General features: G+C 52.3%; 3 protein-coding genes and 1 pseudogene across 3 annotated transcripts; 1 reads left to right on the top strand and 3 right to left on the bottom strand.

Annotated features, from left to right (window-relative positions):
- Positions 1–208: 208 nt before the first annotated feature.
- Positions 209–1,526, bottom strand: BLOC1S4 (biogenesis of lysosomal organelles complex 1 subunit 4). The gene has a single exon (XM_045986679.1). The coding sequence runs from the start codon at positions 1,478–1,480 to the stop codon at positions 824–826; it is 657 nt and encodes a 218-aa protein (XP_045842635.1). The 5' UTR covers positions 1,481–1,526; the 3' UTR covers positions 209–823.
- A 1,201-nt stretch (positions 1,527–2,727) lies between these two features.
- On the bottom strand, positions 2,728–3,459 carry LOC123936973 (annotated as a pseudogene).
- A 4,180-nt stretch (positions 3,460–7,639) lies between these two features.
- Positions 7,640–8,196, top strand: LOC123937502 (MORF4 family-associated protein 1-like). The gene has a single exon (XM_045998406.1). It carries the CDS (start codon positions 7,806–7,808, stop codon positions 8,175–8,177), a length of 372 nt encoding a protein of 123 aa, XP_045854362.1. The 5' UTR covers positions 7,640–7,805; the 3' UTR covers positions 8,178–8,196.
- A 5,639-nt stretch (positions 8,197–13,835) lies between these two features.
- On the bottom strand, positions 13,836–16,434 carry LOC123930136 (S100 calcium binding protein P). Its single transcript, XM_045986391.1, has 2 exons — positions 16,206–16,434; positions 13,836–14,119 (listed from the first exon to the last, which is right to left on the bottom strand). The coding sequence occupies exons 1-2, from the start codon at positions 16,341–16,343 to the stop codon at positions 13,970–13,972; spliced, it is 288 nt and encodes a 95-aa protein (XP_045842347.1). The 5' UTR covers positions 16,344–16,434; the 3' UTR covers positions 13,836–13,969.
- Between the last annotated feature and the right edge of the window lie 9,991 nt (positions 16,435–26,425).

Genomic DNA, 26,425 nt, shown 5'->3' with positions numbered 1-26,425 from the left:
CAACACCAGTCATTCACACACACGATTTAACTATTCACTTTGAGAGGTGAGAAACAAAATTCTGTGGAATAGTAGCAAAGCTTTTTCACATCCGAAAGGAGTTACTCCCAAGACACTTCTCCTTATCCCTACAATCATGAGCAATATACCTATTTTCAAACAAAAAAAGAAATATGCAAAGTCCTTTCCAGAAGAAAAGCTTTTCCAATAAAATTTAAAATTTTTATTAATATTTAAATTATAAACTAAATGTTAGCAACCACTTAGACATATTTGCTGTGGGCAAATTAAGATTCGGAGGGCCTACTTGCAAATACAGCTTCAGAATTAGTTGCAATAAATCAATCCATCTTCTCAGAAATTATACGATTTCCTTCGGTTTACAACCCATGATGTGCAAAGTATAATATAACTTGAAATAACTTACCATCTACCCTAAAAGCTACAGAAAATGGAATCGCTATTAGGATCGAATAATAAGACTGGGACAGCTGGGCAGTTTTTCTTAATATAAAATATAGAAACTCTGAAAAGGTAATACCGTTGGGTGAGCTGTAAAACCCATAAAAACAACAATTCTGCCACAGCGCACAGAGAAACGAATTCGGGTTCCCCGACGCCCCAAGCAGCCAGCCCTCAGTTCAGCACTGGAGACAGAAAGCCACACGTCCTTACGGGAGGTCATGCAGACAGTGGGAAACAAGTGTGCCAAAGACAAACGCGCCATCCTCCAACCTCGTGGAGGTCTACCAGCAGCCTCGCCAGCAGCCTCAGCAGCCCAGGCCCTCGCAGCCGGCGTCCCCTCGCGGGCCGGCCGGCGGACTCAGATCTGAGGTGTCTCGCTGCAACAGGGAAAGTGGTCTTCGGTCCGAAACAGGACGGGCGGCTCGTAGCCGCTCTGCTGGGGCCTGCCGGAGGGCGCCTTGCTGAACAAGGAGGGCACGCTGATCGTGTGCAGCAGCTTCCTGAAGGCACTGGGGAAAGCGCCCAGCTCGGCTTCCGCCCTAGCCACCTGCTCCTCCATCCTCGCCACGCGGGCACCGATCATCCCCACGAAGGCCTCCAGCCGGTCGATCCTGCTGTAGACGCGCCGCATCTCCGCGGCCTTCGCGTAAATGCGAGGCACACCCTCACTGACGACGTGAGAGGAGTCCCCACGCAGCATGTCCAGCATGCCCACGAACTCGTCCACTCTGGTGAGCAGGTCCTCCAGGCTGGCGTCCAGGGCCTCGACCTCGGGCCGCGCGCCGGCTCCGGGCAGCAGACAGGCGGCGTAGCCCGCGGCGGCGCGGCGAAGCAGCGGCAGATCGCGGCCCGGCGCGCCCAGCTCCGACGCCTCGTCCTCCCACGGCCCCGAGGCGCTGCTATGGCTCTGGGACACATTGCCGCTGTCCCCGCTCCACGCTGCTCCGGGGAACTCGGCCTCGTCCTCCGCCGACCCCTCGCGCTGCGAGCCAAGACCCGCGGCACACCCCTCCATGGCCCGCCGCGGCCGGGATGCCCGCCCCGCTTCCGGGCTCCCAGTTCTGCTTCCGGCTCCTGCGCGCGCACGCGCGCCCCCCAGCATCCGGCCTTTGCGCGCTCACGTACACGCACGCGCGCCGGTCTCTGTTTCTAGACCCTGGACACTCGTCCGCGCGCTACGTGAACAGAGCTAGGTTAAGACGCGTGCGTCCTCCCTGTATCTTTCGCATGGTCACACAATCAGGTAACCTCCATCCAGATCAAGAGACAGGACATGCTAAGGACCCATGAAGAGCTTCCCACTGTCCCTAGTTTCTTCTTGCTGCTCATACCGAAATCAGAGAGGAGAGAAGTAAACAGGAGTTGCCCAGAACCTTGCTCTTCTTGATGACTTTGAACGTTCTCATCTTCTTTCCACTTTTTCCCAAACACTTGGTATTGTCAACATTTTCATTTTTAGCCATTCTAGTGGATGTATAGTGAATGCTATCTCAGCGTGGTTTTAATTGGCATTTCCTGTTGAATAGTGAACTTTAGCACCCTTTTGTATACTTACTGGCCATGTGGATATTCCCTCTTCTGAAATGCTGGCTCAAGTCTTGCCCGTTTTTATTTTTTATTTTTTAAAGATTTTATTTATTTGACAGAGATCCCAAGTAGGCAGAGAGGCAGGCAGAGAGAGAGAGAGGAGGAAGCAGACTCCCTGCTGAGCAGAGAGCCCAATGCGATGCGGGGCTGGCTCCCAGGACCCTGAGATCATGACCTGAGCCAAAGGCAGAGGCTTAACCCACTGAGCCACCCAGGTGCCCCATTTTTATTTTTTTTTAAAGATCTTATTTATTTACTTGTCAGATCACAACCCAGGGGAGCTGCAGGCCGACAGAGAAGCCAGTTCCTCGCTGAGCAAGAAGTGCAATGTGGGACTCAGTCCCAGGACTCTGGGATCATGACCCCAGCCGAATGCAGACACTTAGCTGACTGAGTCACCCAGGTGTCCCATCTTGCCGGTTTTTAAATTGAGTTATTTATCTTTCCCTTATTGATCTATAGACGTTCTCAATACAGTTTGAATGTGAATCCTTTGTTATCTATATCCCTTTAATAAATTCTAATTCATCAAACCAGGGATGTTTGGAGAGTAAAAGGGGACACTCAGGATACAAGATACAAATCATTGTGTGTGTGTGTGTGTGTGTGTGTGTGTGTGTGCTGTATGATCTTTAATTAACTATAGTCTTCCAATCAAGTCACCTAGGGACCATTTTACCCACTGCTCTGTTTGGTTGCCAGTCTCTTGTCTCTTTCTTCAGCAATGGTGAGGTGGATATCCTTTCCCTGGGGAAGAGAAATCCATGGTTTGTTCCTTTTGCCAATAACAAAAATGTTAAGAGAGTTGAGTGGCAAATCAGTTGCGATTGGCATCTTTCACGTGAACAGTATCAGAAGAACCAGAGTGTCTCTCTCTGTTGGTGATCACACCAGTTCTTCCCAGGTTAGCACCTCTGGTCACCCTACACAGATAGCCGGTGTCACACTTGATGAAATCAGTAATCTCTCCAGTCTCCCAATCAATCTGAATGGTGTCATTCACCCTGAAGAGGGGCTCAGGACAGCGGATGGAGCATGGGTCACCAGATGAGGGATTCCTTTTGTCCCCACAAAGATCTTCCTCACTTTGCACAACTTACACTTGACCTTCTCCGGTGTAACCCAATGAACAGCAAAGCGACCCTTGGTGTCACACATCAGATGGAAATTCTCCCCCAGTCTTGCCAATGCTGATGACACCCATAAAACCAGTAGGATACGTTATATCAGCTTGGATATTGCCATTATTCTTAATAAAATGCTGCATATAGATCTTATACTTCATCTCCTGTTAGGGCATACTTAAGTCTGTTCCTTGGGAAAATGATTAAGAGGCAGATATTCTCTCAGTTTATGGGGACCAGTAGACGGGCGAGGAGAAAACACACTGGTCAGTTTATCCAGCATCCAATACTACCTGCTTCAGATACCCTTGGGACCATGAGCTGTGGCTGCACTAGGCAGGAGACGAGCAAGATACAAAATCTTGGGCAAACCATATCACGTAATTATTACGGGACTATAAGGATCGTGAGATGATCATTACGGATCATATGTCCAATGCCCAGTTTAGAGCAGCAGGTGGAAACTGACACTCAGAGATATGTGTTTGGGTTAGCCAGCTTGTCCAAGGCCACAGAGCAAGTAACTGAAGGGACTAGGGGCACCTAATGCAGGATGTTTCTGACTTCAAAACCTTTAGCACAAACAACCTCCATTCACTGTCATAATAACTTTAACACTATCACCACTTATATCTGCTGGTACTTTGGTATGTGCAAATCACTTTCCTGCACATCACCTCACTTACACATCTTCCCATCAATGGATATTCAGGCTGGGATCACCGGTTTTTACTTAAAGACTGGAACACTGAAGCTCTAATCTGTGGCACTATTGTAAGCAGAATCCCTCTAAAGTTCAGCTAGTGGGACACTCACTGAACAAGCCTGCAAAGAGACTCCATCCATTCCACAATGGCATACACTCGGTGCTCAAACATTTTTTGTTAAATGAATGTTAAAGCTGAATTTTACTGGTCCCCTGCTGTTTTTCAGGTCCTATAGGTGTTAAGGACCAAGACCAGAACCCACTGTCAAGGAGCCTCCAATAGACAGAGGCGCTTATATTTTATGAAAGGAGACCTTATCTCTAAAACATTCCGTAAGGCCCTACTTGTGTCCAGGCTGCCAGGAGGGGCTGAGGACAGAGCCGAATCAGAAGTGGCCCTTTAGCTTAGGTTGCTCACAGTCTGGTGAAGATGATGCAGGCAGGTTGGGCCCAAGAACCCAGAGGGGGTTCTGGGGTCCCTGCAGGACCAACTTTGCATGGCACAGAAATCAAACTCAGGCCAGAGAAAGTAAAAACAGTTTATTAAATAGTGTGAGAAACAGAATTTAGCAGACAGACTGGGAGACTCAGAAAGGAAAGGAGGACGAGTATCTTCCTGGCTTGGGTCTAGAGGTTCATATTGGAAAGGGATCTAGGGCAAGTATTCCTTCAGGAATCCAGAGTAGGGTCTGATCAAAGGTGAGTGGCAAGTGAGTAATAGGTGTTATTCTATAAATCATTGAAGGTAGGGGTTACTGATGCCAGCGTCTGCCAAGTCTTATTCAGAGTTAACATCCTGGGAACATGTTTGGGATCTGGCTCTTCTTAGGTGTTATCAGGTGTTTGGGGGCCTAGGACAAAAATTCAGAGAATAGGATGCCTGGGTGGCTCAGTTGTTAAGTTTCTGCCTTTGGCTCAGGTCATGATCCCAGGGTCCTGGGATCAGTCCAGACATTGGGCTCCCTGCTCGGCAGAAAGCCCGCTTCTCCCTCTCCCCCTTCCCCTGCTTGTGCTCCCTCTCTCTTTGTGTCAAATAAATAAATAAAATCTTTTTTAAAAACCTCAGAGAATGATTAACTCTCTTGTTTCCCCCTTTGAAGTGGGAACATAGCTTGTTTGGTTTAACCAGATGGAGAATATAGAACATAAGTACTTGTGGCCTAAACAGAACCAACAGAGACAGGACCTTTCTAAAATGGAGTCCCTTCAGTTACCCTACCTCAAAGAGAGAACAAAAACCTACTGACCAGAACAATCCAAGGCAGTGGGAGAAAAATCTGCCCAGGACAAAAAGCTGGGAGCAAGGGGTGAGAAAAGAGCAGTTAGAATCCTGGGTTTTTGGCAAGGGAAGTGAAGGCAAAAATGAACTATTGGGACTTCATCAAGATCAAAAGCTTTTGCACAGCAAAGGAAACAGTCAACAAAACCAAAAGACAACTGACAGAATGGGAGAAGATATTTGCAAACGGTATATCAGATTAAGGGCTAGTATCCAAAATCTATAAAGAGCTTATCAAACTCAACACCCAAAGAACAAATAATCCAATCAAGAAGTGGGCAGAGGACATGAACAGACATTTCTGCAAAGAAGACATCCAGATGGCCAACAGACACATGAAAAAGTGCTCCACATCACTCGGCATCAGGGAAATACAAATCAAAACCACAATGAGATACCACCTCACACCAGTCAGAATGGCTAAAATTAACAAGTCAAGAAATGACAGATGCTGGCGAGGATGCGGAGGAAGGGGAACCCTCCTACACTGTTGATGGGAATGCAAGCTGGTGCAACCACTCTGGAAAACAGCATGGAGGTTCCTCAAAAAGTTGAAAATAGAGCTACCTTATGACCCAGCAATTGCACTACTGGGTATTTACCCTAAAGATACAAACGTAGTGATCCAGGGGCACGTGCACCCAAATGTTTATAGCAGCAATGTCCACAATAGCCAAACTATGGAAAGAACCTAGATGTCCACCAACAGATGAATGGATAAAGAAGATGTGGGGAGCCTGGGTAGCTCAGTGGGTTGAGCCACTGCCTTCGGCTCAGGTCATGATCTCAGGGTCCTGGGATCGAGTCCCGCATCGGGCTCTCTGCTCAGCAGTGAGCCTGCTTCCCTCTCTCTCTCTCTCTCTGCCTGCCTGCCTCTCTGTCTACTTGTGATTTCTCTCTGTCAAATAAATAAATAAAATCTTAAAAAAAAAGATGTGGTGTATATATATATATATATATATAATGGAATACTATGCAGCCATCAAAAGAAATGAAATCTTGCCATTTGCGACGACATGGATGGAACTGGAGGGTATTATGCTTAGCGAAATAAGTCAATCAGAGAAAGACAACTATCATATGATCTCCCTGATATGAGGAAGTGGAGATGCAACCTGGGGGGTTGGGGAGCAGGAAGGGAGGGAGACAAACCATAAGAGACTCTTAATCTCACAAAACAAACTGAGGGTTTTGTGAGACGGTGGTGGGGTTATGGACCCTGGGGAGAGTATGTGCTATGGTGAGTGCTGTGAAGTGTGTAAATCTGGCGATTCACAGACTCGTACCCCTGGGGCTAATAATACATGTTTATAAAAAAAAATTAAAAAAAGAAAAGAATCCTGGGTTTTTGACTTAAGGGCCCTGTCCCAGAAGAGGAAGCATGTGTGCTCATTAAGAAGAGCAACTGTAAGGGCGCCTGGGTGGCTCAGTGGGTTGGGCCTCTGCCTTCAGCTGGAGTCATGATCTTGGGGTCCTGGGATCAGCCCCGCATTGGGCTCTCTCCTCGGTGGGGAGCCTGCTTCCCCCACTCTCTTTCTGCCTGCCTCTCTGCCTACTTGTGATCTCTGTCTGTCAAATAAATGAAAAGAAGAAGAAGAAGAAGAAGAAAGAAGAAAGAAGAAGGAGAAGAAGAAGGAGAAGAAGAGGAGGAGGAGGAGGAGGAGAAGGAGGAGAAGGAGAAGGAGAAGGAGGAGGAGGAGGAGGAGGAGGAGGAGAAGGAGAAGGAGAAGAAGAAGAAGAAGAAGAAGAAGAAAAGAAGAAGAAGAAGAAGAAGAAGGAGAAGGAGAAGGAGAAGGAGAAGGAGAAGGAGAGGAGTAGACCCAAACGGCTCAGGTTCAAATTCTGACCATAAGCACGTGTTTTGTTGTTGTTGTTGTTTTTAGGATTTTTATTTATTTGACAGACAGAGAGAGAGAGATCACACCTAGGCAGAGAGGCAGGCAGAGAGAGGGGGAAGCAGGTTCCCCGCTGAGCAGAGAGCCCAATGCGGGGCTCCATCTCAGGACCCTGAGACCATGACCTGAGCCACCCAGGCGCCCCCATAAGAGCGGGTTTTAGTCAGTTTTTCATCTATCAGCTTTGCTGTGAGGTTAAGTGAATTAAACTAAGCACTTAGTGCAGTGCGTGGCTGGACAGTAAGAATTGTAAACATCCTGTCTGATTCAAATACTAGGGAGGGAAAATTGCTTTCAGTTAGAAAAAAACAAAGTGAAAGTAAAAGCCTGGGGATGCCCTCACAGAGCAGGTAAGCGAGGTGTTCCGGCGATCTCAAAGGCTGATTAGACAAGGGAGGCGGGGCAGGGGCGGAAGCTGGGGGCGGTTGGCGTGCGCCCGCCCGCGACCGAGGCCCATCTGCGTGCGCGCGCCCGCCACGGGGCGGTCCCCGGCGCGGCCGTAAGGGGGCCGGGCCACGTCGTAAAAGTGCCGCAAACATCCCCGCGGCCGGCGCCGGCCTCGAGTACCGCTTGTTGGCCGGGCGTCAGTGCTGGATGGACTCTGGGTTGTTTCCTGGAGCGGCTCTGAAGCGGGAGGCGTAAAAGGAGGAACATTCCGGGGTAGCTCGGTAGCACTGCTGACGCGCGGACGGCCGCAGGAACGGTTTAGCCGTCCCCAGGGGCGCGGGCATGAAGAAGTGGCAGGACAGATGCGGCCCTTGGACATCTTCGTGATGGCGGAGCCCGAGGAGGTGGAAGTGCTGGAGTCCGAGGAGGACTTCGAGCAGTTCCTGCTGCCCGTCATCAACGAGATGCGCGAGGACATCGCGGCCCTCACGCGGGAGCACGGGAGAGCCTACCTGCGGAACAGGAGCAAGCTGTGGGAGATGGACAATATGCTCATCCAGATCAAAACGCAGGTGGAGGCCTCGGAGGAGAGCGCCCTCAACCATCTGCAGAACCCCGGCGACGGCGTGGACGGCAGGGCGGCCAAGAGGTGCGAGAAGGCCAAGGAGATCGCGAAGATGGCAGAGATGCTGGTGGAGCTGGTGCGGCGGATAGAGAGAAGCGAGTCGTCCTGAAAGAGCGCGGGCGGTGAGGCGGGGCGGCGGCGGGGCCTGGTGGTGCAGCAGCCAGATTCAGTAGCGTCCTGGGTGGTCGTCCTACCGCAGCAGTGAAGGTGAAGCTTCAGTCTCACTGCGTCCGAAATTGGGCAGGGGGAGCAAAATTGAGGTTGAGAGGAGAATGGGTCCGTGCTAGCTTTGACAGGTGCTAGAGTAGATAGTGATTTTTGTGGCTCCTCCTGACTCCGCTGGTAATTAGAGAAAAATTAGAATAACTTGGGGTTTGTCTTTGTGAAACTGAAAAGTCACCTCAGGAGGGACAGTTGCTGGAGGTAGAGGCGCCCAGGCACTGAGGAGGGTGGTGGCCGGGGATGGGAAGAAAGCTTGGCCATTGAGCAAAGTAAGGGCGGGTGAGAACACGGGAAAGAAACAGAGAAGTGTGAAGCTGTAGGTCTGGACTAGAAATTTCCAGGTTCTTCTAGGAGGAGGCGGAGTCAGAGGACTGTCTGAAAGAAGTGGCATTCTTGTGGATGGTTCTTTTTTTTTTAAACACCAGGATGCAGAAATCTGAGACTCAGTGTCTTGATGGTAAATTTCTTCCAGTTCTGCTTTAGGTTCACAGCTGATGGATGCTGGTCACCTGGGCTGACACCCTGAGAAAGCTGAAATAGCTTGTTTATTCTGTTTTTGTATGTTTCTTATCCACATGCAACAGTCTCCCTTAGGTCAGTGGTTGTGTAAGCGAGTGAAAAGAGAATTCTTCCCTTGGATGCACAGCAAGCCAGTAAGACTGACATGGAGATTTTGCAGTGAGGAAAGGTAGGCTGTTCATTGGAGAACACGGAGCTAAGGCTCCAAGTGCCAAACTGCCCAATGACTTACAGGTGAGGGTTTTTAAGCGCAAAATTTGGTGGTGGGGGTGTCTGAGCAGGTGGATGCTATTGATGGATTGGAGGTGAAGTCATGGTCACAGACGTACTTAGTTGTTCTGGTCCCACAGAGGGTCTGTCTGTTCAATCTCGAGAGACTTAGAATTTGAAAAATGTCTTTCTTTCTCTTTTTTTTTTTTAAAGATTTTATTTATTTGTCAGAGAGACAGAGTGTACAAGTAGCAGGAGCTGCAGGCAGAGGGAGAAGCAGGCTCCCCACTCTACAAGGAGCCTGATGAGGGGTCAGTCCCAGGACCCTGGGGTCATGACCTGAGCCAAAGGCAGATGCCTAACTGACCGAGCCACCCAGGCGTCCCCAAAATGTCTTTCTTTTTGTTAGAGATTTCATTAGGTACATCTGGTGATTCTGTGATTAGGATACTGTTGGTCAGTGGCTTATACACGCCTAAACGAGCTACTTGTCTGGGCGTAAGTTCACGGGCTTGGATCCTTTGTGTTCCTTTGAATGATCAGCAAGTATTCCTGGGTCTTAGGCCTGGGTCTTCGTGTTTCCTGGCCAGTCCCAGCTGTGCCCGGGGAAGATAAGACCTCTGGTGTTAGTCCGTTCATCTGAATTAACTGGGTACTGGCTTCAGCTGGTGACCCTGTAAGGGGAACAGGGCTTAGTGAAGAGTTGTTTCAGTGCTCACGTTTATTCCTATTCCTTCACTGTGTTTGGAATGTTGGGCGTGGCCTTGTGTTTTACTGTTGACCTCTGTGACCTGATTGTTCTCTGGACCTTCCGAGTGTGGATAGACTTGGGGCCATAATCTTCTCTCTGTGGAGGTGCATGGAAGGCACTGCTTGGGTAAAGCTGGTAACCAGTATAGGGGTGAGACTGCTTTGGGAAGTGCTGGGGAGAACTAAAAGGCAGTTGGAGATGGAAGATGGTTGGGTGTGCATTCTGGAACTTTGATTCCTGTGAGACACACGTGGGGATCTGGGTCTTGTGGCATAGTGTCTGGTGTCTGTGGTGACACCTGTCAGGTGGGTTTATTTAGACAACCTCGCTGGCCCCAAATGACAAGTTTGGGTGGAGAATGATGGAGGACACTTCACTGTCAGAATGACCTCACATGTTAAAAGGTTTTTAGGAGATCACATCAAAGAGAGTCTCCAAGGAGCCTGGGGACACTGGAGGAAGGAAAAGGTGTTATCGGGGCCCATAAAGTCTCTTCTAGTCTATCAAGGTAGACCTGACCATGACTTGAGTTCAAAGTCAGACATGTGATCGATAAGTGTTCATTTGCTTTGAAAAACAAAGATCTATAGAAAATCTTTTTTCAAATAAAGGTGTTGTTCGGAAGACCAAAGCCACTGTGTGTGTTAATCCATTTCTTTTGAAATGGACACTCTTCTTTCAGCGCTGCCACCAGCAAGCGGGACCGAGCTGCTTGAAGTTTGGGGTTCTCGTGAGCCCGGAACTGGGAGGGAGAATTGCTTACAGCAGGTGCTGTGGGGACAGGATGACAGAACTCTCAGCTTTTAACAGAGATGAACTTCAGGCCATCGTCTCGTCTCTGGCCTTGCTTCTCAGCAGCTACGATATGTTTAGTCTCTCAGTCGGTGGGAATAGAACATGCTTTCTGTCCCACCTGAGGCACCAGGAACGTGAAGGAAAGTCCCGGATAGGGAAGAGCTGGGACGAGTAATTGCACTGCCGTGTGCTTTAGTATCCTGTGGGAGCACGAGGAGGGACTGAGCACTCATGGAGGGGACTGGAACGCTCTTCAGAGCAAATGACTTGCCGTGAGCGTGGAGTACAACCTCTGAGAGTAGAACCCAGCGGGGGCCCCTGGAACTCTGGGAACCATGGGAGCTGCAGCCCTGGGGAGACTCTGGAGGACACTGTGGGATCCAGGTGAGAGGGGCGGGCCGAGGAGAGAGGCTTCCTCAGGGAGTTAATTCATCTGCATCGGCCTGCGCTGATGGATGCTCAAAGCCATAGGACAGGCAGGGTGCGATTTCCAGAATTGCTACATGTGGTTTGATTGGAGCAAGCATGTGTTCATGGAGACAAGCTGAGATACATGTCTTGGATGACTGTGTATTTTTATCATAGAGTACCTGGGCACAAAGAGAGTCCTTTACAGAAACTGTTTTTGTCTGTGGAATCCTTGTCCATGCTCCTGGCCTTCTGAGGTCTGGAGCGGGAACAGAAGTAGTGTCGGGAGCCCTTGAGACCCAGGAGAGGGGAGTGTTGGGGGTCACGTGTGTAGCGTGGGAGGCTTACTCACTGCCTGTGGTCTGTGTGTCATTGGGACTTGGGTGAAGGCGAGAATATGGGGGCTGGTGCACATGGGAGTTGAGAGCCTGACCTGGAGCAGGGGAGTAGGGAGGACCCACTAGGCTTTCCTGGGGCCGAGAGTCGGTGTCTGTCTGTGTCAGTCAAGGCGGCTAGGTTAAACTGTGCTAACAGGTCCCCACAAAGTCTTGGGGCATATAGCCTGCAAGAGTTATTTCTCATTCCTTTTGATGTACACCACAGGCCACTTGCTCCACGTTCTCTTAATTCGAGGAACTGGCTGAAGGAGCACCCCTCTTTGAGATATTATGGACCTTGATCAGAAAACTTAGTTATAAGTTGCTTCACTGATTTAAAAACAAATGTGTTGGTGTAAAACTTGCTATACCTGTGTGTGTGTGTGTGTGTGCGCACGCATAGATTTTCCCCTTGATTAACTGACCACAGATTATACTCCTCCATTAGGGTGCATTTTATCTCTTCATTGTCCCAGGGCTTGATGCTAAGCCTTCTTTGTGGTCAGAGCCTTAAAGTCTGAATCATTTTGGACCCCTGGCTCTAATGCAGAGCACTGTGGCGACAAGCTGAGCGTCTTCACTCGTGTTTGTGATGTGGCGTAATGGAGAGGCCTATGAGGCCTTGTGTGCATTTCCTGCTTTAACTCATACATTTGCCCCTAGTCGGATTCTGGATCCATGGAACTGAACCCACTTCCAGGTCAGCTAGAAAATTTGAATCGCCTGCTGTCAGCAGCTCCGAAATCATTTGTCACGGATGAGCTGGTGGTGCCCAGACTCCCCTTGCCGTGAAGTCTGAGATTCTGTGTTCTCGTCCAGAAGGCCTAGGAAATTCCCCAGTGACCACTTGTGTCAGCTGGCTTGTGAACCTGCCTCTTCACTCATGTTTTGTTGCGATACAATACAGAACAATACTTTTGTTTCTTCTGAGAACAGGTGAGTGTCCCATACCCACATAGCTCACTGAGCCACCTTTTCCAGTGTCGGCTTCCATGTTGCCTAACCAGAGAGGCCGGCTTATGCTCGCTCTTTCAAACAGCACTGCTACTCTCTCTGCTCCTTTATTTTGCTTCTCACTACCTGACATGTGATTATAAATTTGTGTATTGTCTGACCTCTCCGCTTGGAATGTCAGCCCCCGAAGGCAGGAATTTTGTTTACTGCTACATTCCCAGCACAAAGATGAATGCTTGGCTGCCATGTGGCTGGTGCTTAATACTCACTGAAAGAGTATCAATTCGATATGTAAATTACATTTAATTGTGGGGCACCTGGGTGGCTCCGTTGATGAGCGTCAGACACTTGGCCTCTGCTCAGGTCGTGAGATTGAGCCTCATGTCAGGGTCTGCTTGAGATTCTCTCCCTTTCCCTCTCTCTCAAAAATAAATAAATCTTAAAAAAAAAATGTAGTTGTGTCCTCTTACCAGTGCACATAACTCAAACTGAAGTTTCTAAGGCAGAAACTTTAGTGTGCTTCTTGATTCCTCCCTCTTTCTCAGCAACCCCTTCCTCCTTCCTCACGCTGTCACTGAGGCACGTTGATTCTCTGACCAGAGCATACCCTGGATTCATGGACCCCCTCCCACTGCCCTAGGCCGCTGTGCAGCCTCTCCTAACTGACCCCCCTGCTGTGGCTTCATGTCTCTCCTGCTCCTTCCCAGTGGGTGGGGCTATGTCAGGTACCTGCTGAGAACCATTTTGAAAATTTCATTTTACTGGGACGCCTGGGTGGCTCAGTGGGTTAAGCGTCTGCCTCCAGCCCAGGTGATGATCCCAGGGTCCTGGGATTGAGTCTCACATCAGGCTCCCTGCCCAGTGGGGAGTCTGCTTCTCCCCTTGTCTGCCGCTTCTCCCCTTGTCTGCCGCTTCCCCTGCTTGTGCTCTCTCTCTCTCTGACAAATCAATAAAATCTTTAAAAGAGAGCGAGCATGAGTGGGGGGATGGGCAGAGGGAGAGGGACAGGCAGACTCCATGATGACAGCAGAGGCCCCTGAGATCATAACCTGAGCTGAGGTCAGACTCAATCAACTGAGCCACCCAGCTGCCCCTTGTGTCATTCATTTCTTCTCTACGTGTGTTACTGTGTTTTATAGCCTTTGTGGCCAAAAAACCCAACCCCTCCCCCCAAAAATTCGAAGAAACAAAACCCGCATGCGTTTAAGAATGTGACTTGTTTGGACATGGAGGGGCTGGGGTCTGATGAGCGGCTGTCTGGCGGCCTGGGTGGAGGGATGCGTGGCCCGTGGGCCTCCGTGGTCCAGGGCAGAATGACGCTCCCTCGGTGCTGAGCCACCCACAAAAGCAGGGACAGGGCCCCCCTGGCACAGGGCAGTAAGGAGGTCATCCACCCGACCAACTGATCAGTGTCCTTTCCTTCTCTAGCTCCCTACTGGGCAGGAGCAGGAAGTAACAAATCAGGGAACTCACTGTGCTGGGGTGGGGGCACCAAGGGGGTCAGGAAGTAATCCAAGTCCACCAGACCAGGAACATTTCACAAGCATTTTACTGATCACAGGGGCGGCCAGAGGCCATGGAGCGCAGGGTTCTGGAAGCCAGGGGCTGCTCCCTGCCCGCCCCCTATCCCCCCAAGACCCGCTGGGGCTCTGGGCTTGCAGGTCATCAGGGGCGTCCAGCCTGCTCGAAGTACTTGTGGCAGGCGGCCGTGAGTGCGGCCACAAACACGATGAACTCACTGAAGTCCACCTCGGCGTCACCGTTGGCATCCAGGTCCTTGAGCAGTTTGTCCACGGCGTCCCTGTCCCTTTTAGTCTAGAGACAGAGGCTGGGGTCAGTGGGTGAGAGGCCCCTGCACTGCTGCCTGGTGGGGGGGGCTGGGGAAGGGCTGGGGGACACCAACAGGTTGTGTCACTGGGCTCCGGGAGGCCAGGAGCCACGGTTGGGTTTAAGGTCAATCGGAATTGCATGGTGCAGCTCCGAGGCAGCGTTTGTCTCACTGGCAAGTTTGGAAGGGGGTGTCTTTGGACTGTTTAAGATGCTTTAGAAGGGGGACCATCCCCAGGATGGGCTGCCAGCCTGGTGGGGTCACTTTAGGAGATCACGTCTGGGCCATGCACTGCAAACCTGTCCCAGCCACAAGCCTCTGATCCTCACAGAATGGAGAAATCCAAACTGGGGTGAGGGGTGGGGAGGAGGGTTGGGCAGGGGTGCTGAGGCCCCAGGCCTTATGCGGAAGCTGCCACCATGCCCATGGGGGGCCCCAGTCTCACTGGAGACCCCCCCGCAGCCACCCACACTGGGGCTCCAACAGCCCCCCAGGACGGCAGCTCCTGACTGCACCAGGCGGTGGGCTTCCCCATTGGCTGGAGGCCTGGGGGCCTATGGCCCTGAGCCCCAGGTTTTACAAGCACCTTGGTGAGGATCCCAGGCTTAGCCACCAGTTCTCAAATTGTGTTCCCCAGGCCACCTGCCTCTGCCCCTCCAGCAACCCCCAGCTTTTGGGTTCAAAATCTCCACACGTGTTAGACTCAAACTTGGCTGGTTATCAGAACATCTGCATCATGCCCTATTCCTAACTGGGGCAGGGGCTTTCAGTGAGCACCCGGGTTTGAGACTGTTGCGGTGATACTAAGTTCAAAAAGAAATTAAATTGCATATTTAGAATTTCACACACATTAGCTTTGAGCTTTTGACTGGGGAAAAGGCAGAAAGGGAGAGGGAGAATGTGCTGGGGGAGATTTCTTGCCTCCACGTTTCTATATTTTTACATTTTCTACCACAAACACATTTATAAGAGACAAAAACAAGTGAACTTCATTTAAAGATCTATACCCTCACTGCCTTTACATACTGAAGCGTTCAGTGTGTTTGAAGGCTAAAAATCTTAGGCTTCCATTTTCAAGAATCAGCTCAGGGTAGATCCATTAGAGGGCAGGAGGTAGGGTTTGATGGGGCCAGGGAGGAGGCAAGAGGGGAAGGGGAGGAGTGGGGAAGAAGGGGAGCTGTAATGAAGAGCAGAGGGGAAGAGAAGGACAGTAAGGAAAGGGAAGGGAAGAGGAGGGGAGGAGGAGAGGGAGAGAGGGAAAGAGGGGGAGAAAGGGAGGACGGGGTAGAGGAATGAGGAGGAAGAAAAAGGGGAGGGAAAAGGGGGAGAGAGGAAGGGAAGGAAAAGGGAGGAGGGAGGGAGGGAGGAGGAGGAGAGTGGAAGGGAGGGGAAGCGGGGAGGAAGGGGAGGGAAGGGAGGGAAAGTGGAGGAAGGAGGAAAGAGGAAGAGGGAGGGAGGGGGAAGAGGACTGAGTCAGTAGAGGCAGCCAGAGGGTCAAGAACGGAGAGAAGCATAATGGGGAAAGGAGGACCGGGAGGGGAGCCCCTCTGTTTTGAGGTTCCTGAGGAGGTCTCCCTTGGGCAGATCCAGGTCCAGGGGCCCCAGGCAGATAAGTGCCAGGTAGGACCTCCTCCCATCTGTACCCCTGTCAGCCCTGCTAACACCACTCCGGGAATGCTGGGAGGACACAGCCAAGCCGACAGGAGGGCAGGGATGTTCATGGCCAGCAGCCTTGGGGGCTGCAGGGGTGAGGGACCAGCAAACCCAGCCTCACCATCCCTACTGCTCCGGTTCAGGTTTGCAAACCAACCCCCACCCCTAGCTCTGCCACTGGGCCCCTGCTGAGAAAGAATCCTGGTGGCTCCAACTCCATGTGTCAGGGACTGCGCTGGCTACTCCAGCTCCCTGCTCCTAGAGACCTCAGCCCCAAGGGTGGCAACAGATCCGCTCCGGGGCGGGTGGTCTCGCCTTCCAGCTGCTTCTTCTGCAGCCCCTTGGTCCTCTCCTGCCCACCAGCCCACCATCCCCCCTGACCCTCCCCACCTGCCCCCGCCCCAGGCCCTGCACCCTCACCTGCAGGAAGCCCGGAAGCTCCTTCTCCATGAGCACCTTCAGCTCCCCCTTGGTCAGGCTCTGCTTGCTGCCCTCCACACCCGCGTAGCGGGCAAAGATGTCAATGATCATGCCCATGGCTGTCTCCAGTTCGGTCATGGTGCTGGACTTGGACCCACCTTCCTCCTGTGAGCTGGCACGGCAGAGAAAACTTTCCCTGGCGGCTTCTTGGAGCTTTATAAGGCCCAGCCTGGTATTGACTCAGAGGGTGGGACGGGTGGAAAGGCACGGGAGGAAGGCGGAGCCGGACTCGCTGCAAGCTCTGTCCCTCCCCCCATGGCTGCTCAGTTCCCCAGAAACTGTGCGGGCACAACTTCCCGTCTGAAGCCCTCCCCCAGCCCACACCCCGGTGCTCCCACATCTCCCCGTGCTTCTGAGTGTCCTGGGGTCATTCATCACTGCCTTACACAGCGGCCAGGGGACAGGTAGGGTCAGCAGGGTAAGAGGGTGCCTGGCGAGTGTTTGTTGAATGACTAAGGAATGGGTGGAGCGGTCCTGTTCGGCCACATCTGGCGGACCAGCGAGAGGGAGGTTGCAATACGGAAGTCGGACTAAGCAGGGTTTTGCTTCCGTGGCGCTTTGCAGAACACCTCGTGGAGGACAGCCATGCCCTTCTGTCCCACTCCCCAAACACACATCAGTGATGGGTCAGGGAGGCAGACACTGCCAGCCAGCGGACCAGATGAAGGGCTGCCCCGCCCCACCCCGTTAGGCTTCCCAGAAGCCCCTGCATGCTCTCTCCCTGTGACTTGCGGGGTGGCCCCATGGGTGCAGTGATTTCCAGACCCAAAAGGAGACCCCTTTTTGTTTCCTGATTGTGGATGTCGAGGACTCAGTCTGCAAGAACCGCAGGGGCAGGTAGTAGGCTGTGACTGAGCTAGAACGCCCTGGGCACAGAGCTGCCCCTCCCTCAGTCCCCAGAGGTGGTCCCAGGGGTGGCATGGGAGAGGAGGGGCGGCTGTTGCTGGGGATGCCTGCAGGCCCAGCCACCAAGGGAAGCCCTGCTCAGAGCCTGCAGTTCAGGGTGGAGGGGAGAGGAAGCCAGTTAGATTCAGCGGGCTCAGCCCCAGCGTGGCAGTCCTTTCTGCTTTGGACACACTGCCTTGCCCAGGTCTCCTGCAGGGGATCATTTGGGAGCAAGGAAAGGTCAGTCCACTCTGCTGTGCTGGGCAAGGCCCTCCTAGGATGAGACTCTAGGTCTCCAGCCAGCGGGCAGTGCCTCCCAGAGGGCATCCTGTAGTAAGACGTCCCCTTGTGACATTTGGTGAAAAGGAAGGAAGAGCGTTCAGGGCTGTCACAACAGGGCTCATGACTGTCTCAACAGCGGCGGGGGCCACGGCCTCAGCTTGCAACGCAGTAGAGCTGGCCTGGGTGGCCTAGGAGCAGAGCCAGTGGGGGTCAGAGGGTGGGAGAGTATTACTAAGAGGAGGCTGACAGGGTTGGGGGATTCCGGCCACAGGCAAGCCCAGGGCTCACCTGTCAGAGTGGGGGATGAGGAACTTGGGCAGGCATCAAGGGTAGGGAGGTGACTTCCTGACTCTTGGCTACAGCCGGGCTGGGCAGGCCGAAGATAGATGGGGCCAAGGATGAGGCAGGATTGCTGGGCAGCCTGATGAAGGGGGGAGTTGGCCAGACTCCTGGGGCAAGACCTGGCAGGGAAAAGACCCCCGGCTGAGGGCCTGGGGGGTGGCTGGCCTGTGCTCTCTGGGGGAGGGCCTCCTGGGAGCTGAGGGGGCAGCAGGAGCTGAGGGGGCAGCGGGGCACGGGGCGGGGAGGGAGCAGCACAGCACCTGCAGGGCTCTGACCCCTGCTAGCACTCTCAAACCTATAGTCACCTTCCTTGCTCAAACACAGATGCTCCCCCAGCCCCCGTAAGATTTAGTGACAAGTGTGTGGTTTTTTTCCCCCAAGGTTGTCTTTTCAAACTTGCTGCAGAAGTCAAAGTAAGGCCACTCAAAGACCTCTCCTGGTGGAGATCTTTGTAGGGATTAAAAAAAAGTGGGGGTGCCTGGGTGGCTCAGGGCAGCATCCCCAGTCCTGTTGGGCTCCCTGCTCAGTTCAGATGGGCTCCTCTCCCTTTCCCTCCCCTTGTTCATTCTCTCTCTCAAATAAATAAAATCTTAAAAAAAAAAAAAAAGTGGTTAGATGATCCCTGGATGAGTGAGCACAGAAGAGAACGCCTGATTAAAGGTCACTAAGACCTCGATGTAGGTAACATGGGGGTAGGCAACTAATTTCCCAGACCAGTTCTTAACTCTTAAACATTTAACAGAAACCGCTGTTAAAAAGAAAAACTACTGGGTGCCTGGGTGGCTCAGTGGGTTAAGCCTCTGCCTTCAGCTAAGGTCATGATCCCAGGGTCCTGGGACTGAGTCTCCCCCCCATTGCCCAGCAGAGAGCCTGCTTCCCCCCACCCCAACCCCACCCCCGCCTGCTGCTCTGGCTATTTGTGATTTCTCTCTCTCTGTCAAATAAATAAGTAAAATCTTAAAAAAAAAAAAAAAACAAAACTACCTACAGTCCACTGACTTCAAGTCCTTGAAACAGGCAGAGTGACATTCCTCTAGGGACTCAGCTGTCCCGATGTTAATGCTTTGCTAGGGCAAAAGGCAACCCTTTAGCCAGAGCCCCAGGATCCTGTGAGTCTACCTTAACCTATAAAAATTCCTTTGGAAACTTACTTTATCTCTGCCCCCCAAGATACATGTTGGCAATCATTCCCAAGCGTCTGACCCACCGATACCCATCTGAAGGGTCTCATGACTCAGGTTTTATTAGACTAATAAATGACCTTTTCCCAACAGCAGCTAGCCCCCTCAAAGTCCTGGAAGCCTTGCTTCCAAAATTCCTTAGAGACTTACGCTCTCACTAACCCCCTCCCAACTTGAAAGCATATAACGGGCCACTCCTCATGACCCCAGTGTAGTTCGTTCTGCCTGTGGGTTGGTCCTGTCCTCCTGATTTAATAAAACCATTTTGCACCAAACACGTGTCAAGAATTTTTTCTTGGCTGTTGGTTTCGAGCCCTAACATTTCCTACATCAAAATCACAGGCCTAAATTGGTGTCACTGGCCGAGTCCCCAAACTGGCCCTTCATAGCTAATCTAGCTGCAGTTCCCACCACCCCCAGAAACCCCAGTCCTAGCCCGTCAGGATTGCTCTGAGCAGCCCAATAAAGGAGCTGGGCTGTGGGCTAACTGGCATGAGACCCCTTGCTCCTCCTCCTCCCAAAGTCAAGCGTGCTCACTTAGAAGAGCCTTTTCTTTTGCTAATAACATCTCGCAGCACCCGCACCCTCTTTCATAGAGAATACCTTTCATTTTGCACAACTCCTGGGAGCTCCCCTTTGCTGGCTTGCTACCTGGGTGCTGTCTGGTTCCTGAATCATTTAACAAAGCCAGTTTGAGTTTCAAATGCACTGGATTGGATTTTGTTTTTTAACCCTGCATTTATCTGGAAAGGTAGTTTCTTCCCAAAAGGAGATGGTGAGTTGCATCATGCAGAAACCCCCTTCTGACCCTGACCAGGTCAGGATGATTTTTCTTCCCAGCCTCCAGGCCCCAGGTGCCCTAAGATCCCTGGTGCCTGGGCCTCCTTTACAGCATGGGGATTGCGGGGGGTGGGGGGTGGGGGGTAACAGGAATATCAGCAAGAAAGCAGACACCCAGAGGTTACGGATCTGGGAGACTGCTGTCTGTGTGGGGCCAGCCCCCAGCTTGCTGGGAAGGGACCAGCACGTCTCTTCTGAGCCGGCTGAGCTGGGAGAGAAAAGCGTTCCTGCATCAGCACAAATCCCCATCCCCACGCCCATGCCCTTCTCATGCTCCCCCATAATCTGCTGACAGTGGGGAAGGGTACTGGGTCTCCAGCCACCACCCACAGCTGGCCACCCAGAGCCTACCACCCGGCAGGCCGGGCCAGACCTCTGCATGCGTGTGGGCCCTCCCATGTCCAGCACCAGAGGCCAGAAGAAGAAGTGGAATTACGACCTTCCTACACGCCATGCAGGGCAAAGAGGAACCACTGAAAGACCAAGGGGCCCAGGTAACCATCACCAGGAAGCCGCTAGAAGCCCAGGACATTGCCCCAGTTCTAAGGGGGATGGGCGGCCAGGAAATGTCTCTGTGAGTCAGGGAGCTTTGGGGTGGGGAAGGCAGGGCGTGGTCTGCGGGTGGGAGCAGTTTGCTAGACTCTGAAAGTCTGGGTCACTCTGAGAAGGACATCTGTGCTCAGCAAACACGACCAAGGCCCCTCCTGTGTGGCCCCAGGACAGCACAGACCCGCCAGGCACAGGCCCCAGACCAAACCATGTTGGTGCAGCAAGTTCTTCTGAGCAAACCCCCCACCCCCCACTCCGGCCCCAGCCCCACGCTGTGGGAGGCAAACCCTGTCCTCTGGAGTGCCTGGCCAGACAGGGGCCTTTGAGGGAGAGGCAGAGAGCACAGGGGCAAGGGGGCCCTGGGCCAGGGAGCAGCCCGAGGAGGAAGGAAAGTCTGCGGCTGGCCCTATGGGACCGGAGGGAAGGGGAGTGCAGCAAAGAACAGAGGCAGGAAGAACTTCGGCTCTGGAGAGCTGGGAAGTTGGTGGGGGGTGGCTGGAGGGGCGAACAGGACAGGAACAGGAAAGGCTCTGCAGGCCTGCCTCCCTGGGAGCCGGTCTCATAGCCCTTAGGGCACAGCAGAGGGACTTTAAAGGCCAGCTGTCAGGGCCCCACACTCCCAGAGCTGCGCTGGCCCAAAGCTTCCCTGTTGACCCTGCCCAGCAGCCAGCTGGAGACCACTGGTCCGGAGGGTTTTTTGCTGGGAAGAGACATGGTCGGATTTACCTTTTAGGCGACCCCAGCAACTGGTAGGACAGTCAGATGAGGAGGGTGAGGCTGGAGGCAGGGAGGCAGGGGAGGAGGCTGCAGAGTAAGGAACGCTCCTGGCACACAGGCTCAGGGGTCCTGTAGTCGCTGCCTAAAGCACACCTGGGGACAGGCGGAAGCCTCAACAGGGTGCAGAGATGAGAAGGAAGATGTGGGCCTCACCATCTGATCCATGCTTTGTAGAAGGGGAAATTGAGGCTTAGGGCGAGGACATGGGTGAGCAACCCCAGGTCCCTCTCCACTCTCACTGTACAAACAGCTTCCGGGCTGAACTGATTTTGTCCTTAGTGATGTATCTGACAAATATTTGCTGAGGGAGGAGGTTGAGAGAGTGGAGGAAGTGAGTTATTGTTTTTTTTTTTTTTTAAGATTTTATTTATTTGATAGAGAGAGATGGAGAGAGAGGGAACACGAGTAGGGGGAGTGGGAGAGGCAGAAGCAGGCTTCCCCTTGAGCAGGGAGCCCGATTCAGAGCTAGATCCCAGGACCCAGGGATCATAACCTGAGGCAAAGGCAGACGCTTAAGGGCTGAGCCACCCAGGTGCCCCACTGAGGAAATGAGTTTCTCAGGAACCCCAGGTACAGGTCCTGTACCACGTAGCTGTGGGGGTAGGGGCCCGGTCTCAAGCCTAGGCACGTGGCTCCCGGGGAAGGTGGCGGCGACCAGCCCTGCGCCCCGGGCAGCTGCCTGTAAACCCCCTTCTCCAGTCCAGAAGGCCAAACTCCATCTGCTACCCCTGCTTGCCTTTTTCTGAAGCCTGGAAGTGATGCCTGGAGCAGTGGCAGCCATGCTGCCACCACGTGGATGAGGTTAGAATGGGTTCTTGGTGCTTGTTTTGTGGGGCTGCTGTGACCCACAACCACAGACAATAGAAACTGCCACTCTCACAGATCTGCGAATCCAAAATCAAGGTGTGAGCAGGGCTGCTCCTTCTTGGGGCCTCAGAGGGAGATCATTGCCAGCCGCTTGCCTGGCTTCTGGAGACGGCCTGAAATCCTTGGCTTTGCTGGGCGTTTAGCCATTGAAACCTGCTCCTGCCTATGTTAAATGCTGCCAAAGGGCCTTGATGGAGAGAAAAAAGCCCACCTTCCTGGCCATCTCCGAGTGCCTAGAGCCCCATAGCCTCCAGATCGGAGCGTGGGGGGCTCCCCTCTGTAAACTTGGCTCCACCTTAGTAAACTTGGCTGTTTTCTTCTGCGAGTCAAGACTTGCAGGTGATAGGTATCAGAAAACCCGTGACAGTCTGCTCAGAATCAAAGTCTAGGCTGGCGGTGGCAGAGGGGACTAGGGACACGTTTCCATGTCTTCAAACCCAGGCCTGGCTGAATCAAATTAATGTGTTCATGTCCTTCAGATGGCTCTCCCAGGATCCTCCTGATGCTAGTGTGAATTTTGCCCCATGATCTGTCTTAAGCAGAAGCACTGGGGGTCCTGGGACATGTGTGAGGGGAGGCAGGAACCTGGCTCCTGCCCGTGGTGTGGGGCTGCCTGGGGCTACCTGGCCTTGATGCTGCTGGGCCGCCGACCTGCTCAGTGACTCTGGTGAGTCCCTTCTCCTTTCAGGACTACTTTTTTTTTTTTTTTAAAGATTTTATTCATTTATTTGACACAGAGAGAGATCACAAGTAGGCAGAGAGGCAGGCAGAGGGAAAGGGGGAAGCAGGCTCCCTGCTGAGCAGAGAGCCCGATGCGGGGCTCGATCCCAGGACCCTGAGACATGACCTGAGCCGAAGGCAGAGGCTTTAACCCACTGAGCCACCCAGGCGCCTCTCAGGATGACTTTTCTCACCTGTAAAATGAGGGGTGCAGATTAGACCCGCTCCAGGACTCTGAGCTCCCGAATCCCATGTTCTCAGCCAAGGAGCCTGTCACCCTTGGGGTGTAGTGTGTGCTGAGGGTACTCGGATCACCAGGATTTACAAAGTGTTTCTCTTGGGATGGAGAAACTCACAGAAATGTTCAAGCTAAAGCAGGAGACTTGTGGTGAACACCTGTGGCTTCCATCCCTGGGACCCATTCAGCGGGGTCCTGGTAGCCCTGCCAGCCAGCCTTCAGGTCGCGCCCCCTGACTCGTGTGAGCTGGGCTCTAGTCCCCTCCTCTAGCTGGGTCCTGAGTGACCACAGGAGAGTGCTGGTTTGAGCACACCGAGTTGGAGGAGAGGCTGTGATCTCACTGAGGTCCCACGGCACTTGAGTCCATAAGCCCTGCCATTTCCAGGCTGTCTGTTCCCCACCCAGCACTTTCTAGCCCCGCAGAGCTGAGTGTCCAGTTCTGGGCCAAGTCCTCTGGTTTGGGGTGGGGGAGCTGAGGCCTGGGTCAGACCGGGCTGGTTTAAGTCTCAGGGAGAATGTTGCTGGGGGTTCCCAGCGCACCCCTCTGTCCTCCCTCAAGCACTAGTGTTCCGTGCATGGGTGCTGCAGGGGATCGCACGAATGCCTGCTCTGTGTCTCATCGTGCCTTTCCCCTCCGTTAACCTGCCAACGGGTGAACTGCATTCCTGGACTGAGGCTGAGCAGCTGCGAGGCCTCATGGTCTGCTGAGAATAGCCGTCACCCAGGGCTGCCCTCCTGTGGGAAGAAGGGATGGTACGGATCTGCTGACGCGCTCTACACTGACACACTCTGCAGTGAACTCCGGACTAACCGTGGCACCTCCGGGTCGGTCGAGGGCTGACCTGCCCGCACATCTCACCAGCACAAGGCACTTGCTGGGTAGCATTCAGGGCAGGTCACAGCCCGAGTCTGCTGAATGCTGAATGATAAAACCTCTAGACCGTGGGCAGAGGGCTGCCCAGGGGCTGGGGGTAGTGGAGGGATGGTGAGCTCACCACCACCAGCGGGAACCAGTTGAGTGGCTGTTCCACCAGAAAGCCACAACCCTGCCATCTTGTGGGGGCTTTTCAGGTCACCTTACCAGGAAAGCTGTAGGGAGAAAGGGCCTCTGGATCATGGTTCATAAACCCATTCTCACCCAACACAGAATTTCAGAATCACATATATTGCTCCAGGAGGGGTCAGGGGGATAGGTCAGGGTGACCTGGGGACAAGGCCATGGAGAGGTCGGTGGTCCCAAGCACATGGAGCTCAGGACTCTCAGGGGGAAGCAGGGAGGCTGCTGAGGAAGGGGCATGTGGACTGTGGTTGGAGTGTTCCCCAAGGAAATGTCCCAGAAATGGAATGTCAGTGCTGATGCACTTCTTGCTGCCGGCTTCAGAGAGAACCGCAGGGAAGCTTACGTTAACTCAACCAGAGGCTGGAGGGGAGGAGAAAAGCATGGACCTGCCTACGAGAGCCAGAGGGGGTAAGGGCCATGTGTGCCCTGGGGGTCCCAGCAGCAGGTGCCTCTCTTCATGTCACCCATCATCAAAGAAAAGAGACCTTTCGTGAGCCACTCCCCAGTCACCTCATTCCTCTGCTCAGCTCCACAGCAGAATTCATTCACAGCGCTCCCATTCTTGCTCTCCATTCCTACCCTCTTTAAGTGTCCCACTCAGAGGCATTGGGCAAAGGCCCTGGGGCCATTACGTGCTCGTCCTGGCTAGGGAATGGCTGGAGTGGTGAAATCGCAGAAGTCTGCCCACCCTGCCCTTCGCAGTCTATGGTGCGAAGTCTATGGTACCTTGGATTTGGTTCCAAGTAATAACTGAAATCTCCAACAGATGCCAGAAAGGTACTGAAATATTATCTCAAAGGTGCCAAGGGAGAACGTGTGTCAACCTAAAATCACACACCCAGCAAAACTGTCTTCCAAGAAGGAAACACAAAACCAGATTAAGTTCACCATCGTTGCTCCGCACAAAATGCAATTCTAAAATATGAATTCCAGGGTGCAGACTGGCCACCTTGGAGGCAAGAAAAGAATGAGGAGCAAAGAAATTGGTAAGTATGTGGGTAAATATAAATAAAAATGGATTATTAAATAGAACAATATTATTTCTAATGTGTTAAAAAAACACTAGCATATCAGAAGTTTCTAGATCCTTGTGTATTTTAGGAGGATAGAGATGCCAATAAATTAAATTTTGGTAAGCTAATTATGCATGTACAGATTTTGAAGATAATTAAAGAAATAGAAAAAGAATACGAGTTTTGTTTTTTTTCAAGATTTTATTTACTTATTTTTTGAGAGAGATAGAGAGAGATCATAGAGAAGAGGGAGAGGGAGCAGCAGATTCGCTGCTGAGCAGGGAGCCCAATGCAGCACTCGATCCCACGACCCCGAGATCATGACCTGAGCTGAAGGCAGACGCTTAGCTGACTAAGCCACCCAGGCACCCCAAGTATATGAGTTTTAAGCCAGTAAAGCAGGGAGCGGGGCAGAGGGAGAATAAATTATAAATTTAAAAAATCTTAGTCCATAGTAAGGCAAGAAAAGAAATGAGAAAAGTGGAACAGGTTAAAATAAGATGGTAAAAATAAATCTCAATACATTAGCAATTACAATAAACGTATGAGGGTATGATTCTCAAGCCAAAAGACAAAGATTGTTGATCCGGATGAAAAAATCCAAACCAAACAAAACCAAGACACACACGGCTTACAAAAAACATCCTTAAAAAATGTAAGGACACAGGGGTGCCTGGGTAGTCAGTGGGTTAAGCATCTGCCTTCAATTCAGGTCCTGATCCTAGGGTCCTGGGATCCAGTCCTGCATCAGGCTTCCTGGCTGGTGGGAAGCCTGGTTCTCTCTCTCCTTCTGCAGGCTGCTCTCCCTATTTGTGCCCCTTGTCAAATAAATAAATAAAATCTTTAAAAAAATGTTAAGGACACAGAAAGATTGAAAATAAAATGGTAAACAATCCCAAGGCAAACAGTAACCCACAGCAAGTTGGGGAAGCTTACAGCAGCATACAGAAATGGTTACTGAGGGGTGCCTGGGTGGCTCAGTTCTTGGGTGTCTACCTTCAGCTTGAGTCATGATCCTGGAGTCCTGGGATCAAGTCCCACATTGGGCTCCCTGTTCAGCGGGGAGTCTGCTTCTCCCTCTCCCTCTGCTGCTCACCCTGATTGTGCTCACACACTCTAATAAATAAAATATGTTCTACAAGCCTCACCCCCACTGACCCCTCAAGCCCCTAAGAGGCCTGCTTTGTCAGGCAGGGGTTTTACAGGAGCACATTAAAGGAACTCCTCATCCGTCCTTCTCTGCACCACAGTGTGTAGGTGTATAAAGTGCATACCACACACCTCTACCTGTGGGGCTACGGAGTGTGGGTGGGCATGTGGGATTTAGAGGATACGGAGTAAGTGAACAGACAGGACGCCCCAATCCTCGTTCAGGACGCCCTTGACTGCCCAAGAATTGCATCGTG

This window comes from Meles meles, chromosome 2, assembly GCF_922984935.1.
Source record: "Meles meles chromosome 2, mMelMel3.1 paternal haplotype, whole genome shotgun sequence".
NCBI lineage: Eukaryota > Metazoa > Chordata > Mammalia > Carnivora > Mustelidae > Meles > Meles meles.
Note: the sequence above shows the minus strand (reverse complement) of the source record. Positions and strands in the feature narration are given on the sequence as shown.

Coding starts and splice junctions, on each gene's coding strand:
- LOC123930136 (XM_045986391.1), bottom strand. CDS start 16,343: ATGACCGAACTGGAGACAGCCATGGGCATGATCATTGACATCTTTGCC. Junction 14,120..16,205: donor AGCTTCCGGGCTTCCTGCAG/GTGAGGGTGCAG, acceptor CTCTGTCTCTAG/ACTAAAAGGGACAGGGACGC.
- LOC123937502 (XM_045998406.1), top strand. CDS start 7,806: ATGCGGCCCTTGGACATCTTCGTGATGGCGGAGCCCGAGGAGGTGGAA.
- BLOC1S4 (XM_045986679.1), bottom strand. CDS start 1,480: ATGGAGGGGTGTGCCGCGGGTCTTGGCTCGCAGCGCGAGGGGTCGGCG.